Source organism: Epinephelus lanceolatus, chromosome 8, assembly GCF_041903045.1.
Source record: "Epinephelus lanceolatus isolate andai-2023 chromosome 8, ASM4190304v1, whole genome shotgun sequence".
Classification (NCBI taxonomy): Eukaryota; Metazoa; Chordata; class Actinopteri; order Perciformes; family Serranidae; genus Epinephelus; species Epinephelus lanceolatus.
In genome coordinates, this window is record NC_135741.1 from 31,195,285 (window position 1) to 31,211,832 (window position 16,548).

Below are 16,548 nucleotides of genomic sequence, written 5' to 3' on the forward strand. Positions count from 1 at the left end.
TTGAGAGCCACTTCAAGAAAATGAAGATCACAGAGTGGTGTGATACCATCTCTACTGATGCCCGGCTCCAGGATTTAACCCCATCTAGGAAAAGAACAAGATGCGAGACTTGATTTCACATCACGACGTGTAAACATACACAGTGCCAGTCAAAAGATTGGACACACTTGGGATGGGAATGGGATTGGGAAAGTGTGTCCAAACGTTTGACTGGTACTGTATGTTCATTTTCGTTTCTATTCATTTTTTCAGTGTTGACACTTTTTGTGATTCTTAAAAAGAATTCAACACTAAAAAAATGAGGCCTCATTTTAGCCAGACAACAAGCTCATGACCTCTCTCAATACAGCTGAGCAGGAAGTTGCAGAGCTGGGAATGACCAAAGACAGCAACAAGAACCCTGTGGATGGTCCAAAAGACGAGAGCACTGTGACCTTGCGTGTTGGTGATCTTGAGAGCCAACTTAAGAAAATGAAGATCAGAGAGTGGTGTGATACCATCTCTACTGACGCCCGGCTCCAGGATTTGACCCCACCCAGCAAAAGAACAAAGTGTGAGACTTGATTTTGCATTACAACATGTAAACATACACAGTGCCAGTCAAACGACTGGACACACTTGTGGTGGGATTGGGACTGGGAAAGTGTGTCCAAACGTTTGACTGGCACTGTTTGTTCATTTTCGTTTCTATTCATTTTTTCAGTGTTGAAAATTTAAAAAATAATTGTGATTCTTAAAAAAAAAAAAAACACTAAAAAATAATGTCATATTTGTTGGTCTGTTGTTGAATATCTTCAAAAAACAAGGAGATATTAATAACAGTTAAAGTGTTGGTGATAAAATTCTAAAAATAAGTGCACATCATTCTGCTAATTTCGGGTACACTGTCAAATATTTTGGTGACATTTGGTTAAAAATTAGATGTAATAGGATATGTTGTGCCTACAGCACAAATTTCAACAAGACAATGAATATGACTGTGAGCTAACCGTTACATTGATCTGAACATCATTTGATAGATGTGACATCTAGTATCCAAAGAATGTTTGTGGCAAAGGTGGTGGCATTTAGATGAAGACTTTTGGAGATATGTTAATCAAATTCCCAGAGGAGACAGCCCACACTAGCCTCAGACCAGATATGGTCCTCTGGTCTAGGGATACCAAACAGGTGGTGCTCATAGAGCTAACAGTACCCTGGGAAGAGAGGATTGAGGAGGCGTTCGAGCGCAAGCTCAAAAAATATCAAGCCCTTATCCTCGAGAGCCAGAAAAATGGATGGAAGGCCTAGAATCTACCAGTAGAGGTCGGCTGCAGGGGCTTCGCTGGGCAGTCACTCTGGAGAACACTTGGATGGTTGGGGATCGAAGGTGTGGCCAGGAAGCGGCTGGTAGGCAACATCACCAGGCAGGCGGAGGCAGCGTCCCGTTGGATTTGGATTCAGTGGGAGGTGAGGTGGCAGAGCCAACCTGTCGAAGGACCAACGGCATGGAGTTGGGTGGTGGTCAGCGGGGGTAGATCCAGGACGCTGGATCTGCTGTCAAGCCCTCCCGATGTGTCATGGGCTTAATTTGATGAAACATCAAAAAAGGGAGGGTGCCCATCTGATGACCTGCTGTAGCCACTCAACTCTTGCCCAGTGCTGGCGCCTGAAAGATGGAAGGAGAGGAGAGAGCGATGCCACTGGCTCACAGATGGTGCAGGGCAGAGTACCTGTAAAGGTGGGCCAGCTGCGATAACCCTTTTGTAGTTTCGTCACAATTTTGTGGATGTGCTAAAAAAAACTTTCAGCTGTGTAGGACACACTGGTGATTTTTTATTGCTTTGTGAAATATGGAACGTGAAATGTCTTGAAATTTAGATTTGATGTAATAAGCCACGCCCCCTTTAAGCAATTATTTTCAAATTTTGTGCATCGACTGAGACGTGACCCTAAATGATGCAAACCAAGTTTCGTACAAATATCTCTGGCTGATTATGAGATATCAACTTTTTGCCTATTGGTTGATTTGAATCAAACTTTCAGGCTATTATTCCGATACTTTTGTCGACTTTTCCTACAAGTTTTGTGACAGTTGGCTCAACGGTAAAGGAGTAAAATTCATTTATGCGCTGAGCCACGCCCCCTCTAAAGTTCACTGGTCAATATCACCAAAATGCAATGACGTATCAATAAGTCTTTGACAACGTTTACAAAGCTTCATCCCATGATGATTCACATAACGTTTGGTACAAATCGGACCTACGCCTTAGGAGGAGATGTCAAAAAGGTGTTTTTCAAGAAATTCAATATGGCGGACATTCTAGCCGGCAGATCTTTAGGATTATGTAGGCTTTGGTAGAACCCCTTCACCTGACCATGTGTGTCGAGTTTCCTGTCAATCTGACATACGGTCAGAGATGGGGGACTCGAGTCACATGACTTGACTCGAGTCAGACTCGAGTCGCAAATATGATGACTTGAGACTTGCTTGACAAACATTGATAAAAGACTCGACTTGACTTTGACTTTGTATTCATGACTTGAGACTTGACTTTGACTTGAGACAGATGACTTGAAAGGACTTGGCTTTAATTCAATATGAAAGGCACGCTAAGCACCGCTGGGCGTCACTTCTGTTTACGTTCAACAATGTTATCAAACACAATGGAGCTAGCTCGCCCCTCCCCCCCTCCCCCTCTGTGACTCTGTCATGAACGAGCGATAGCTGCTAGTTACCCTGGATTTACACACCTGTTCAAGGGATAGTGCACCCAACATGAAAATTCAGTGTTCTGTCACTGATTGATGATGTAAGCAGCCTACCTGCAAGACACAGGTGTGCCCCATGTTCTAATCACTAATTGATGTCACATTGTCAGTAGGTATTATATACTTGTGTTCAGACTGTTTGGACCTCAACCCTGATGAAGGCTCATTTGAGGAGCTGAAACGCGTTGGTCCCTGTTTTTAACTTTGTACCAGCCATGCCACAATAAAGGCTTTTTAACTTTTTTTCTAAAACAGAGCTGCCTTGGTTTTTCAAGTTTTTGTCCTGCATTTAACTCTGACTGCTTCCTTTTTTGGTATGTGCAAAGATTCAACTTGATACATTTTTTGATGCTGCTTTGCACCCTCACCAAAGAGCACCTGTTTCACTGATTTTACTTGAAGATCCACGCAGCGCTTCCACCCTTTTTCTCATGAAAATTCACCCATTATCTACTCACCCTCATGCTGATGGAGGATCAGGTGAAGTTTTACAGTCCTTGTGGAATCAGTCTGGTTAAAAAAGGTTTTGTGAATTGGTTGCAAAGAAACAGTAGAAGTTCATAGGTGGTATACAAAAATAGAACCAACAGACTGGTTTTATCCAAGGATTTATTTTTGTTTTTGTGTTGACTGTGGTTTATTAAGGACCATATAGAACAGATGGATAGGGAGTTGGTTGTTTTGGATTTGTGACAAAGCTGCAGTCTTTTCAACTCAATATGACTTTAAGGTTTAAAAAAGTAAGCAACAACTTTATGGGAATAGTCCAAGATTTTGGTAAATACGCTTCTGCTTTGTCTTGCCAAGAGTTAGATGACAGGATCAACGCTACTAACTCTCATATCTGTGCGGTAAAAAGGAACTAAATGAAGTGCCTTAAGCTGCAGTTTGTCTTGAGGCCACTAAATTCTGGCTCCAACAAAACACCAACTCTGTTTAGGTCAGTACAAACACCGCCAGAGCTACAGAGTCAGATTGGTTTCACTTCTTAGGGTTGTTTTGTTCACAACTTTAGAAGTGTATCTTTCTCTGAAGAAGATGTTAAGGCTAAAATAGAAGTAAGTTTGGGAAGTGTATTCCTCCATTAACAGGTGTGTCAGTAAGCTCAGCCCCATCTACATTCTTTCCCCTTGCCCAAATTTAGTTTTCCAATCTTAAATAACTCACAAAGATCACAGCACGCAATAACCTCCAATGTCTGTAGGTGATGTCATCCATTTTCTCTACAGATATGACATAAAGTACCCTGCTGTGACAAAATGGAGGTCCATAACTTCCATAACATAAATTCAATGTGATGATAGACTCGAGATGTGTTGAGGCCGTAGAAAGGAGGGAGTAGAAAGTTTTGAGGTATGAGTTTAGGTAACGCTTATTGAGCTCTAGTGAGTTACTGATTGTAATTGATTGACTGGATACAAATAGCTGCTGCCAGGTAATTAACGTCATGCATCTTCTGAATGTTAACAACCGTTCTGAAAGCATTTCAAAAGCTGTAACACCATGTTCCTCACCAAGAGTATAACACAGAACAGGGAAATAACAGCACAATGACAATACAGAGACGGGAGTCAAAACATTGTGTTTTTATGTTTCAAGTCTTCTCCTAATTACCCTGGGACTTAACTTTACACAACTTTAAACAAATTTTTTGAAACAGATTTTTTTCGAAGACTTATTGTCAGGAGACCTGTGAGACAGATTGAGCTTACCTCAGTGTAGAGTCCCACGTCTCTGTAACAGTCTGTACCAGGAATACGACCCAAAACAACAGTGGAGGAGCTGGAGGACGAGGACAATATGAAAGACGGGAATATTAATGAGAGTGCACGTCTGCCTGGGAGACGAATGAGAGGGGGGAGGGAATACAAAACTTATAATATGTATGAAAAATATGATGAAATGAGTCAGAAATCTGCACAATATCCATTTGACACATACAGATTCATATCAAAATGATTAAACAACAAGAAACACCCTTCCTCCTATGTTACGCTGATACTGATCTTTAAAGGTCCACCGTGTAGGATTTCGGAGTAGCAGTAGAGGAATATAATATAATATGTGGGATTTCTTAATGTATAATCACCTGAAAATAAGAATCGCTGTGTTTTCGGTACCTTAGAATGAGCTGTTTGTATCTACATAGTGAGCGGGACCTTGTCCACAAGATCACCATGTTGCATCGCCATGTTTCCACAGTAGCCCAGACCAGACAAACCAAACACTGGTTCTAGATAGGACCATTTGCTTTTTCACATTGGCCTCCTTAGTTTGCAGCCCCTCCACGACAAGAGAGTTAGAAAAAAAGTTAGTTAGTCCAAAGTTTTAACTGTTCCTTTTGGAGAGGAGGCGGACACCAGTGCCCAGGTCAGGGGCCCCTGCCCTCGACTGTGCTGTTAAAAAGTCTGATGGCCGTTGGGACAAATGACCTCCTGTGGCGCTCCGTCCGTGAACGCAGCGTGATGAGCCGCCTACTGCGGCTGCTGCTGCCAACTGACATTTTTTTCCTTCAACAACAAATACACATGGTCAGGTTTAGGCAAAGAAAAATGCATGTGGTTATGGTGGTTAGGTTTAGGAAAAAAGTACAGGGTTTGGCTTTAGAATTTTACAGGATGCGGGTACTGCTCTCCTGGGTGAAAGTCGGTGTTTGTTGGACCCATCCAACACTCCTCCCTCCCGCCTGGCCCACTTGGACTTTTGTCACCTTAACTTTCGTCCTTGTCCTGCCGCGTTTCCCCCTGTTAAACTACAATGGCAACCGGTGGCATAACATGCTGACGTTAGTACGCCTTTTTGTGTTGGTTTCTGACACCGCAAGTCACTGCCCAAGTGCTGGATTTTGACGACTTTGGAGTGAGACTGGGTTCTGGAGAAACACTGATTTGTTACATCAAACTGCTTTATTCAGTGTTTTTACCAGTTTGAATCACCTGCTCCAGTAGTTTTGGAGAGGAGGAGACCTCTGCGGGTTATTCAGCTCCCGTTAAAAAACCCCTGAACGAACAAAAACTGAAGGAATTCTAACCAGGAGAAGTTTCAGCTGGTTGCAATCTGCAATCCTCACTGCTAGATGCCACTAAATCTCCTTAGTTCTTACACACTGGACCTCTAATTGAGATAAAATGCCCCATGTAGTGCCTAGAAAAATGACATTTACTGACTGTTGTGTCCTATAGATGAGTGTGAGCAGAGAGAAGACGACAGCCACAGCCAGACCCAGGTCCAGGTTAAAGACAAGCGTGGAAATCAATGAGGCTACCCACACCAACTGAAGAGAGGAGGGAGGAGAGACGACCAGAATCAGAGGGAAATCAGTACTGTTTGTAATCATACGTCTATGCTATGAGCATGAACATGGATTTGTGTGTGTATGTTTGCGTGTATGGGTGTATGTGTGTAGCCTACCAGGTCTAATCTGTCAGATTTCCAGAGCACACACACATCTTTAAACTGAGCCAGGATCCCTTGCAGGTTCACCACAATGATGACTGCCAACACTGCCTGGAACACACAGCAAGGCATTAGTGAACTCTGGCTGAGACAAGTGAATCATCCTGACAGTGAGTCTCATCCAGATGGAGCATGACTTGACATTTCTTAAAACATCTTCACTGATAAGCTTTATTATTCTATCACCATTCTGTGGTGGTTTACAGGAAGCCATGCTAGCTGGAGAACGTTCGAGAAAAACTTTTAGTGCACTTGCTTTACAACATATATGATGGTCATAAATAATATGTGTTATCTCACATGCACTTTACCTTTGGCAGCTGCTCAAAGAGATGGCCGATCTTCAACAGGATGGTTAAAATCACGAGAGCTGATATCAAACTGGCCATCTAAGACACGAGATTAAAACACAGCGGGACAATAGGTAAAGGAAAACTCACAACAAAGAGGAGAAAGACCATTTGAAAAAGATGTATAAGGAGCTCTATTAAAAGATCAGTCGATGTAGTTTACCTATACAGTCTTTAACACAGTGCAAATACAAAGATGGGTTCAGGGATTTCTGTCTTTTGGAACAGAATATGATACCTGTGATTTGACACCGATGCTATCCTGGACCATACTGCGAGAGAAGGAGCAGCTCACGGCGAAGCACTGGAACATTCCTCCTATGGTGTTACACAGACCCAGAGCCAGCAGGTCCTGAGGCAGAGACAGACAGCTGCAATTTGAAAAGTACACACTGAGACTGCAGCCCATCTCAGGGATACTGCCAGAGTGAGCTCCCTGTTGGTTATGTCCAAGCCCTGAAATAATATTTGGGGGTAATCTCTCCAGAAGTATTGTCTCAGAGTTTGAAAGGGTTGTCTTTAAGGTGTAATGAGAAGTTTAAGGTGATGGTATACTGTTGAGTTTGTTGCTCATTAAACCAGAGACCAGGGAGTATGGAACTGGATCAAAAAACCGTAAGTGAGGAAAGTCAGGCCCACTTTAAACCATGTCAGAATCACTGCTGGGAACAGAGTCATGATTTTGCCTCATCAATATTTCCGAACTTAATATATTCAGGCTTAATAGGCACGTCTTCCCTTGCAGAAATCTGTTGACTTTCCTCTAATCTGTGTTGGCAATCAATAAGAACTGTAATAACCTCAGCACAACTCACCTCTTAACTCCCTTGAGCTTCAGTAGCCTTTTGTTCATAAGACATGAGTATGATACTGTAGCTACCCAGAGCATGGATTTAACTAAAGTGTTTAGTAAAAGGACATATCTGTAAAACATGGATGTTGCAGCTTCACCACTGTGGCTGTGGATCAAGGCCTCAACAGCATTCAGATCACAGCAGCAGCTTTGTTGAAATGTTGTGTATCAGTGGTAGGTCTAGCTGCAGTGTTACAAGTGTAGAGCTGGTCTAAAGTTAAGATAAGATGAGCCTTTATTGATCCCCAGAGGTGAAATTCAGGTGTTGCGGCAGCACGGAGATGGGAACAAGTACAGATAAATAGGGATATAAAAAAATAAGGATAAATACAAAACAACAAATAAGAACAGAAGTAAAAATATGAACCATACAAGAGCAATTAAAGATACGAGTAAGTTACAAGGCACAGAGACACGGTCTGGCTAATAGCAGCAAGTCAGCAAGTCTAGAATATGATGAATCGTATGTATTGTATATTACAGCGGTAACACTGTATGCTAAAAGTATATTAGAAAAGCGTTTTGAGAGCATGTTATAACATAAGCTGGGGTTTTTGATCAGAAGCACTTAGAAACAAGTTTCCAAGCCAGAAACATGTGGTTTGGAGTTTTCTTGAGGGGCAAGCCAGTTCTGTATAATTTCTCTAGTGCTTCAGAGAAATTATACAGAACTTGTCTTACAACATAAGAACAAAATATTACTATATTATTTTAAAACTTGTGCTGAGATTGGAGGACTAATTTCCTCCTGTGCAAAAAACTGTTCATCTTTAAACTATTTCTTCTCACTTTTCTGCACATTATCTCAATCTGTAATCAAAAGATTCCATCATGATTATGCCTCTGTATATAATATGCACTTTTATATCTTTTTTTTTTTGCAGATTTCTAAAATGCAGACCCTACAACAGAATTTCAATCTCTTTGTAGTTGTGTGGCTGAAGTTAGTGAGAGTTATAACTGCCATGTGTATACCTGACTGGAGTCCACCTGGTAGCTATGTTTGTTGGCGAACACTGAGCCCATGGCTGAGAGGAAGCTGAAGCCGACCAGAGCCACAGATAGAGCTGGGATGAACAGCTCTTTGGCCTGAGGGAGGGAGGGAAGGACTGGGGAGGACAGGCTAGAGAAGAGGAGGAGGAGGAGGAAGAAAAAAGAGAAAGAGAAGTCAGCTTGATTAACTGCATCATTAATGGATTCATCCCATGAATTACAATCATTCTCTTAAAGCTTTCCAGGATAACACAATAAAGCTAACTGGCTTATTTTGTATGATGAGAACAAGAGTGTGAAGAATGGGAGGTTAGAATGTCACAGTGTCAGAAACACGAAGAGAAAAGATTCATAGAGCTTTAAATTATATTATGATGGAGGCATATTAACTAGCAAACAAATATATTGGCTTCCCAATATATTGGTGTAGACAGTATGTGCAAGAACTAATAAAATAAATCATGCATTAAAGGGATAGTGCACCCAAAAATGAAAATTCAGCCATTATCTACTCACCCATATGCTGATGGAAGCTCAGGTGAAGTTTTAGAGTCCTCACAACACTTGCAGAGATCCAAGGGGAGAGGAGGTAGCAACACAACTCCAGCTAATGGAGGCTTACGGCGCCCCAGATTCACATGTCCAAAAACACATAACTGAAACCACAAAATATCTCCATACTGCTCGTCTGTAGTGATCCAAGTGTCCTGAAGCCCCGACATAAAAAGTTGTTTGGAAAAACATCATTTGAACTCTGTTTTTAGCTTTGGGTGAGACCGTGAGACATGGGCACCGCATTCATGTGTGTTCACATGCTTTCGCTGGTCTCGCGCACAAGCGCACACGTGAGCGCGGTGCCCAGAGAGGCAGTGTTGTTTGGACGTATGAATCTGGGGCGCCATAAGCCTCGATTAGGTGAAGTTGTGTTGGTACCCCCTCTCCCCTTGGATTCTGTGAGAACTCTAAAATTTCACCTGAGCCTCCATCAGCATATGGGTGAGTAGATAATGGCTGAATTTTCATGTTGGGTGCACTATCCCTTTAAATATTTTTCATTTCAATGGGCAATCATCAAAGGCTTTGAACTGAACTTTTTCCTCAGAAGCAGCACTATGTCACAGTCTGCTCTGAATAAAATAATACTTTGTAGACTTCACTCTAAACTCGTATTGCTTTAAGTCTTCAACAAAGTAAAATCAACACAATAGTCTTCAAAAACAAAGAAAAGCAGAGGGAATGATGAGAAAATGACACAGTTCTACTGACCCACTGGGTATGTGTCCCACCACCTGGACTGTGTGCTGTCCAACCAGATCCATCTGCACTGACAGGATGGTGCCCAGGACAATCTGTGGGGGAAAAACAATGGACTTGACATTTTCTGCACAAAGCGTTCTGTTTGGAAAACAGCAATATACAGTATTCTACATCTAAATGTCAGATCGATCAATCTGTTCGTACACATGCACACAAAACCACAAACATACACATTATCATGATCAGATACTGTCGGTCCACTGACAGAGCTAAAGCTTTTCAGATGCTGGTGGTGAGCTGAAGCCAGTTTCTCATAACACGCTGTAATTTATCAACTGAGCAGACTATGACGTGAACTCACAGGCAACGGGTTCTATGGAAATCTGGTATCTTTGTAGACCAAAGCTCAGCATACCATTACTGTAAAATTCTTGCTATGGTGCTACAGGTTCAAGATTTTATCCATCCATGTTAAATGCACTCTCTGACAATGTAAAAGTTATGAAATTTCATGATGATAAAAGTTCTTTTAACCTTTATTTTTTAAATAACAAGCTAAATATTTCCACTTGTCATAGTGACTTTTGCATAATTATCTCCACACTTTAATGTTTTAGTTACAATAATTACTTTTAAATAAGCTCAAATCACTGAGAGGCTTGAAAATATATTTTTAAAAACTGAATAAAACAAAGCCTCATTAGAAGACAGAATGGTGAGTAATTAGTGGCCAGGTGCAGATATGTATTGTATGTGGGGATCTGTGGTTTTGGTGATAAAAAAACTGATTTTTATATAACAGTGAGTCATTCATCAGTTCATCACTGTGGCATCTGTCCATCTGGGCATGACTCTACTGAGCGTGTGTGTGTGTGTGTGTGTCCCTCACCAATATAAGTTCCCATGGTATGGCGACAGGCAGCTTGTTCTTAAAGCGCTCATTGAGCACCTTGCCTACGATGAGTATCACCATGGAAACCGCGGAGACTGACAGCACTCCTGGAACAGCTTTGGTCACTCCTTGCAGAACATCCTTTAAAGTCTTGAAGAGGATGTGCACACACACACACACACACACACACACACACACACACACACACAGAGTTTCAGACATTTTGTAAGTCCTTAAAAGGAGCAGTGTGGAAGATTTAGTGACATCTAGTGGTGAGGACTGCAGATTGCAACCAGATGAAACGTCACCAGGTTAGAATTCCCTCAGTGTTTAGTTGTACTGGGAGCTGAATTATCTGTAAAGGTTTCCTCTTCTCCAAAACAAACCGACCAGGTGATTAAAACAGGTAAAAACACTGAATAAAGCAGTTTCACTTTACAAATAAATTTCTCCTTTGGCATGTCGCAGATGGGTCTCTAGCCCCACGCCTGCTCATGTGTACTCATCTATTTTCTCTGATAACTTAATGTGTGCTTAGCTTATTTCTGATCCACACATTTAGGAGGCTTTTACCGTGAGCCAAATTATCTACAGAGGTCTCTTTCTCTCCAAAACAAATGTATACGGTAATTTAAATCAGTAAAAACACTGAAAAAGTGGTTTGATGTTAAGGACCAGTGTTTCTCCTACACTGTGCCGCTAGCCCAGCACCTGCTAATGTGAGCTCACCTTTTTTCTCTGTTAACTTAAGATCCAGAGTTCAGGATGTTTTCACCAGGAGCGAAACAAAATGAATGGATCCAATTATTTTAAGGTGTAAAGATGATAAATAAAGCAGTTGCTTTTATGACACTGCTCATTGCAGAGGAGCTGCTAATTATGGTGGCTGAAGCAAAAACACAAATTGGCCCTATCGAGATCCAGTGATTGGTTTGTCCATTGTGGGCTACTGTAGAAACATGATGGTGCAGCGGACTCCATGAACCAGGTCCTGTTCCCATTATGTAGATATAAACGGCTCATTGTAAGGTAATGAAAGCACAACAGTTCTTATTTTCAGGTGACTATACACTAAAGAAAACATACTTATTACATTATATTCCATTTCTGCCAATATTTCCTGCTAAACTGGATCTCTAAAAATCAAAAATATAACAGATAACTACCATATGTTTTTTAAAAAAAAAAAGAGAAAAAAAAGGATTAATAATATGTGTATGCTCATTGCTATGTGGAGATCCACATTTTTATTACTATTTTTTTTTAGGAGAAGACCTGTCACCATAGACATTGTGATTTTCTTGGGTGTAAACCGCACCAGTGCATACTGGAAGTTATGGTCCAGTAAAGCTGGAGGAAAACCACCACCTGCGCACAGCTGATAAGCAGCCAAGCCCAGCCTACACCTTGAAATCCTGCCCATGTAGAGGTGACAAGGTGCATCCTTGGAGGAGTTTGATGCCAACCTTGAATTTGCCCTCTGTAGTGCCAAAAATAAAAACAAAACTATCTCTCAGTCACAGCAGCAGCCCCCGCAGCAGTCAGAAAGGCACTTTTATTGCCAAGACAGCAATGTGCCAAGATTATTAAATTCCTCAGGTTCTAGGAGGTTAAGGTGAGGTGCAAAAACACAGTTAGGGTATGAGATATGACCTCTGGTCTGATGAAACATCCACAAGTCATCATTATCGTCAACCTCTGGCATGCAGTGTACACCACCCCCCAGGTGGCAGCCAATGAGAGCACATAGGCCAGAACTCTTTCTCCAAAAAGACGTTACGTACTACCTTTCAACTTCTACTGCTAAAGTCCACAGTGCATAAATGTGCTTCTTATTTCCTTTAATCAGACAAAAATTCAATGCACTACTATACATTCACTGTCAGATATCCTCAGGAGCACATTTCAGCTTTACAGGCAAACTCATGAATTAAACCCATATAAGAAAACCCAGAGAGACGAGCGAAGAGAGGACTTCAGAGCTCAGGGATCAGCCATATAACAACATTACAGGAACTCGTATGACTTCAAAGTCTTGCCCGAGGATACTTCAGCAGAGTCAAAGCATGCTAACATGAATGGGTGTGTGTGTGTGTGTTTCAACTGACCCAAGCTGAAGCTAGCAGTCCAGTGTGTCTTTGTGCAGGTATTCCAGTCAACAGAGGCAGCTGCAGGATGATAACATGCAGGCCTGCTGCTGTGGTGTAGCCTCTGATTACAGGATCAGACAGCCAGCGACACACACCGCCTCCACGCAGCAGGTACACTAGGAGCTAAGGGAACACACACATGTACATACGCAGATTTAGTTTAATTTTTTTCTTTATATCTTCTCGTCTACCCCCATATGATTGTTGAAGATGTGTGCAAAATGCTCCCTCTTTGATTCTGAGTGACACACAACATTTTTATAGTTTTAAAGCTTCAGGGCAGATATTTCCTTTGATACCTGATGTGACTTGTAGTAAAGAAGACTGAGCATTTCAGTGAACAGAGCAGGTTGTGTGGTTGGATGAAATTCTTTTTAATTCCTGCTTGTCTTCAGAGGTTAAAGGTGGGGGTAAAACCGTTTACACTTAGTGTTAGTGTCTTGGGTGATCCGATCACAAATGGACACCTTTTAGTCTGTCTGTTTCTATGTGCATCTCGAGTGGCCACTTGTGACTGGATCTCACTTGGTGAGAGTCCGCCTGCACACATAGTGACAGGGCTAACTGTTAGTAGCTATTAGTATCAGTGAGTTTCTTGGGACCATTTAATAGCTGCTGCTGTGTTAGCTTGTGTCAGCAAGGTAGACATTGAACTGACCGATCACCAGGAGGACAGCAGCTTTGGAAACAGTCCTTCAGCACTGCGTCTAACCTGTAATGGCAGTGAGCAACAGAAAGTTTTCTTATCTGGAGAGACATCAGATAAGCAAGTACGTCGGCCGAGTAGATGGTCATTGGATGTGGCCCAGGACACCTTAGCATCCACACTTTTTAAATAATGACGCAATGAGTTGTATTCACAACTGTACTTAGAACTGTCCACTTGTGATCCAATCGCCGATGACACATGTTAATACCAGGGTCTGAACAGGGCCTGTGAGCCTGTGCATTCTGTTTGTCCATGTATTGTCTAACGTGTGTGTGTGTGTGTGTGTGTGTGTGTGTGTGTGTGTGTACCTGTATGAGGCCACAGAGGACGGTGACTTGTACAGCCACGTTTACTTTGGCCACTTCCACATTAATATGACTCTCTTCAACACCGTCGCTAAGCAACTCCACGTTGGCTGTCACAGACCCAATCATGATGGCCAGGACGGCAAAAGTACCTGTCACACATAAACAGACACACAAACTGTATACTAAACCCCTTTACTCCCTCCCTGGTTCATGACTATTTGGTGTTCACCTTCACACAGACTTCTACTGTAAGAACCACGTTCTCACAGTGGAGAATTCTCTCACAGCAGAATATTGTACCTTTGATTACACTGCTACAGTAAAAATCACGCAACTACGTCAAGATTTTTATGTGTCTAGAAGATACTAGAAGGTATTTTGTGCCAATAAGAAGACTGCATCAGACTGTTTCTATATGTGGATGCCCTTCCAGAATAAAGGTAGACAGTCACCAATGGAGAGGTGTCGGGAGGTGCCAAAGATGAAGTAGATGATCAGAGGATAGAGAGAAGTGTAGAGACCAAAGACTGGAGGAACTCCTACCAACATGGCGTTGGCCATACCTGGGGAAGAAGACAAGACAAGTTTTGAGCTGCTAGTGTTTATTATTAAAAGCAACAACCGTGAAATATTCTCTTCTTACCAAGGTTCACTGACTCCGCCAGATAAAGGAAGTAGGAAAAGAAGGGGGAGAGGACTACAAGGTAGGCTACAACATACTTAGGGTAATAACACATGACAGTTGGTCATTGTTTAGATAAAACAATAAACTCAAAGATTTGCAAACTGTTAAAGTATCCCTCATCTTTGCAGCTGTAGTTGTCACCCTCTGTGAACGTATTTATTATCCAGAGATACATGTATATGAGTGCACTCTTAACTTGCATCCTTCTAACCTGCAGCAAGTTATGTGATGTTGTTGTGGCAGCTTGTAGTTGTTTAAAGGCTATTAAGAGGAAAAAGTAAAGCCTGCATGCTTACTCCATGCCACAAAATATTAATTAAAATGTTTCAATCCTACTTGGATCTTTGTCAGACAAAATGATTTTGGTGATGTCCATTTTGACCAGACCAAGATCCAAGTAGGATTGAAAAGTTGTCTTTATTAAACTTTTCCTGCACAGAGGAAGTGCGCAGGTGCTACTTTTTCTTCATGTTTGCAGTCTTTTGATAACCTTGCACCTACATGTTGATATATAATAACTCTCCTTCAACTTATTAAACCTGTAAAGACTAATTTGTAACAGGCAAGGGTCTGCTCAAGACACTGCTGTCAAAAGGCAGCGTTGGGGTTTCTTGAAGCCTGAAGCTTTGCCAGTCTTGTCTGTGAGGTTGGCTCAAAGAGGTCAGTTAAGTTGTTGATGGACTGAGGATGTAAGAGACCTGAGACACAGCTGATCCTTGGACTTGGATTGTCCCCCTACCTTCCCTGCTTAATAGGACGCTGACACTGACTTTCATATAGGAGAGGTTAGAGTATCTCATGAGCGTAGGCATTTTTGCTCTTTTGACTGAAAGTATTTGTTTGATAAACTGAGCATTTTAACTCATCGTGTGTTGTGGTCTTTTGCCCCTTGCTGAGTAATCCAGAACCTGTAGGCCCACTGCAAAGTACTGCAGTGGGTGTGTTATACATTGTGTGATTATCATTTGTTGCAGCATCCTCACCCTGTGGCAGGTGCATGATCCCAACACTGACTCCAGACACCAGGTCTCCAATGGCGTTTTCTCTGATGGAGTAGCGAGGCAGCCATGACAAGACAGGGAAAAAGCCCAGCAGGAAGCTCTTCAACCTGGTACCAGAACACCTGGGGAAAACACACACACATAGACACACACTGTTTAAGGTCATAGAGCTTCTGATAAAGGGTCTAAATCATCTGTTAGACCTACAAACTATCTGAAGGCCTTAACAGAAAGGCCCAAAACTCAATCTATCCTTTGACTTACCAACATAGTGCCTTCAACCTCTCCAAAATTGACAGAGACTTCTTTTCTACCCGCTGACCGAGGACATCCAGCTGAGCTTCGTCCAGGGCAACAGCGAGATAAGGCTGCCTGAAGTGAGGAAGGCCATTTTGCTCAATGCTGTCCATCTGAAATTAGTGTCAAAGATTACTGGCAGTTAAGTTTCACTTTGTTCCTGCCACAGTACTGGGTGTTTAATGTTCCTCTTGCACTTTATGTGTATAAAATGTGTGTATGAAGTTACATGACAAAGAAGAGTAGTAGTAACTGTGTAGGTAACCAAAACAAACCAGAGCGGTGAGAGGGGCCAACCTAACCTGTATCGGCCCGAAGCTGTGTGAGTACACAGAGTTCATACACGCACACAGCCCTACGAACTCTCACACGTGAGTCGGGGAAAGTTGAGAACAGCCTTGAACTCTGCACATTACAGCCAGTTTACAGCCCCTTTTCTCCTCCCCTTCACTCCCATTCAGTACGTCTGAATGCCTCTATTATCACAGCTCAGCTTTCAGAGACTCATGGTCTGAATATGTGTGTCTTTGTCTGTGTATGTGTGTGTGCGTGCGTGTGTGTGTGTGTGTGTGTGTGTGTGTGAAAGAGAGAGAAAGGGAGTAAATGAGAAAGAAAAATATTTGCTCTGTTTTAATCTGCTTTAATGTGTCCCACTTCAACTTTTTAAAGTCATTCCAATTGAGAAAATGTAAAAATAATTGAAAGGCTGGCATGAGGGAAATGAAGCATGAGTGTCACATGTAGACAGAGAGAAGCTAGAGAGAATGAAAAGAGAGAAAAAAATCTTGTCCTTATAATCTCACAACAATAAGAAATTGGAACAGCAAATTGTAAGAAAAAAAAAGT

General features: G+C 42.0%; 1 protein-coding gene across 1 annotated transcript in view; it reads right to left on the bottom strand.

Annotated features, from left to right (window-relative positions):
• Window positions 1-16,009, bottom strand: part of slc26a6.1 (solute carrier family 26 member 6, tandem duplicate 1) — a 30,243-nt gene extending 14,234 nt beyond the window's left edge. Inside the window, exons 1-13 of the mRNA XM_078170195.1 lie at window positions 15,670-16,009; window positions 15,388-15,527; window positions 14,172-14,282; window positions 13,720-13,868; window positions 12,661-12,825; window positions 10,550-10,702; window positions 9,670-9,752; window positions 8,386-8,533; window positions 6,796-6,909; window positions 6,519-6,596; window positions 6,163-6,258; window positions 5,919-6,025; window positions 4,464-4,533 (exon numbers count right to left, since the gene is read on the bottom strand). Of these exons, the coding sequence (XP_078026321.1) occupies window positions 4,464-4,533; window positions 5,919-6,025; window positions 6,163-6,258; window positions 6,519-6,596; window positions 6,796-6,909; window positions 8,386-8,533; window positions 9,670-9,752; window positions 10,550-10,702; window positions 12,661-12,825; window positions 13,720-13,868; window positions 14,172-14,282; window positions 15,388-15,527; window positions 15,670-15,815 (1,560 nt within the window). The 5' untranslated portion in view covers window positions 15,816-16,009. The remainder of the gene's footprint in view (window positions 1-4,463; window positions 4,534-5,918; window positions 6,026-6,162; window positions 6,259-6,518; window positions 6,597-6,795; window positions 6,910-8,385; window positions 8,534-9,669; window positions 9,753-10,549; window positions 10,703-12,660; window positions 12,826-13,719; window positions 13,869-14,171; window positions 14,283-15,387; window positions 15,528-15,669) is intronic.
• Between the last annotated feature and the right edge of the window lie 539 nt (window positions 16,010-16,548).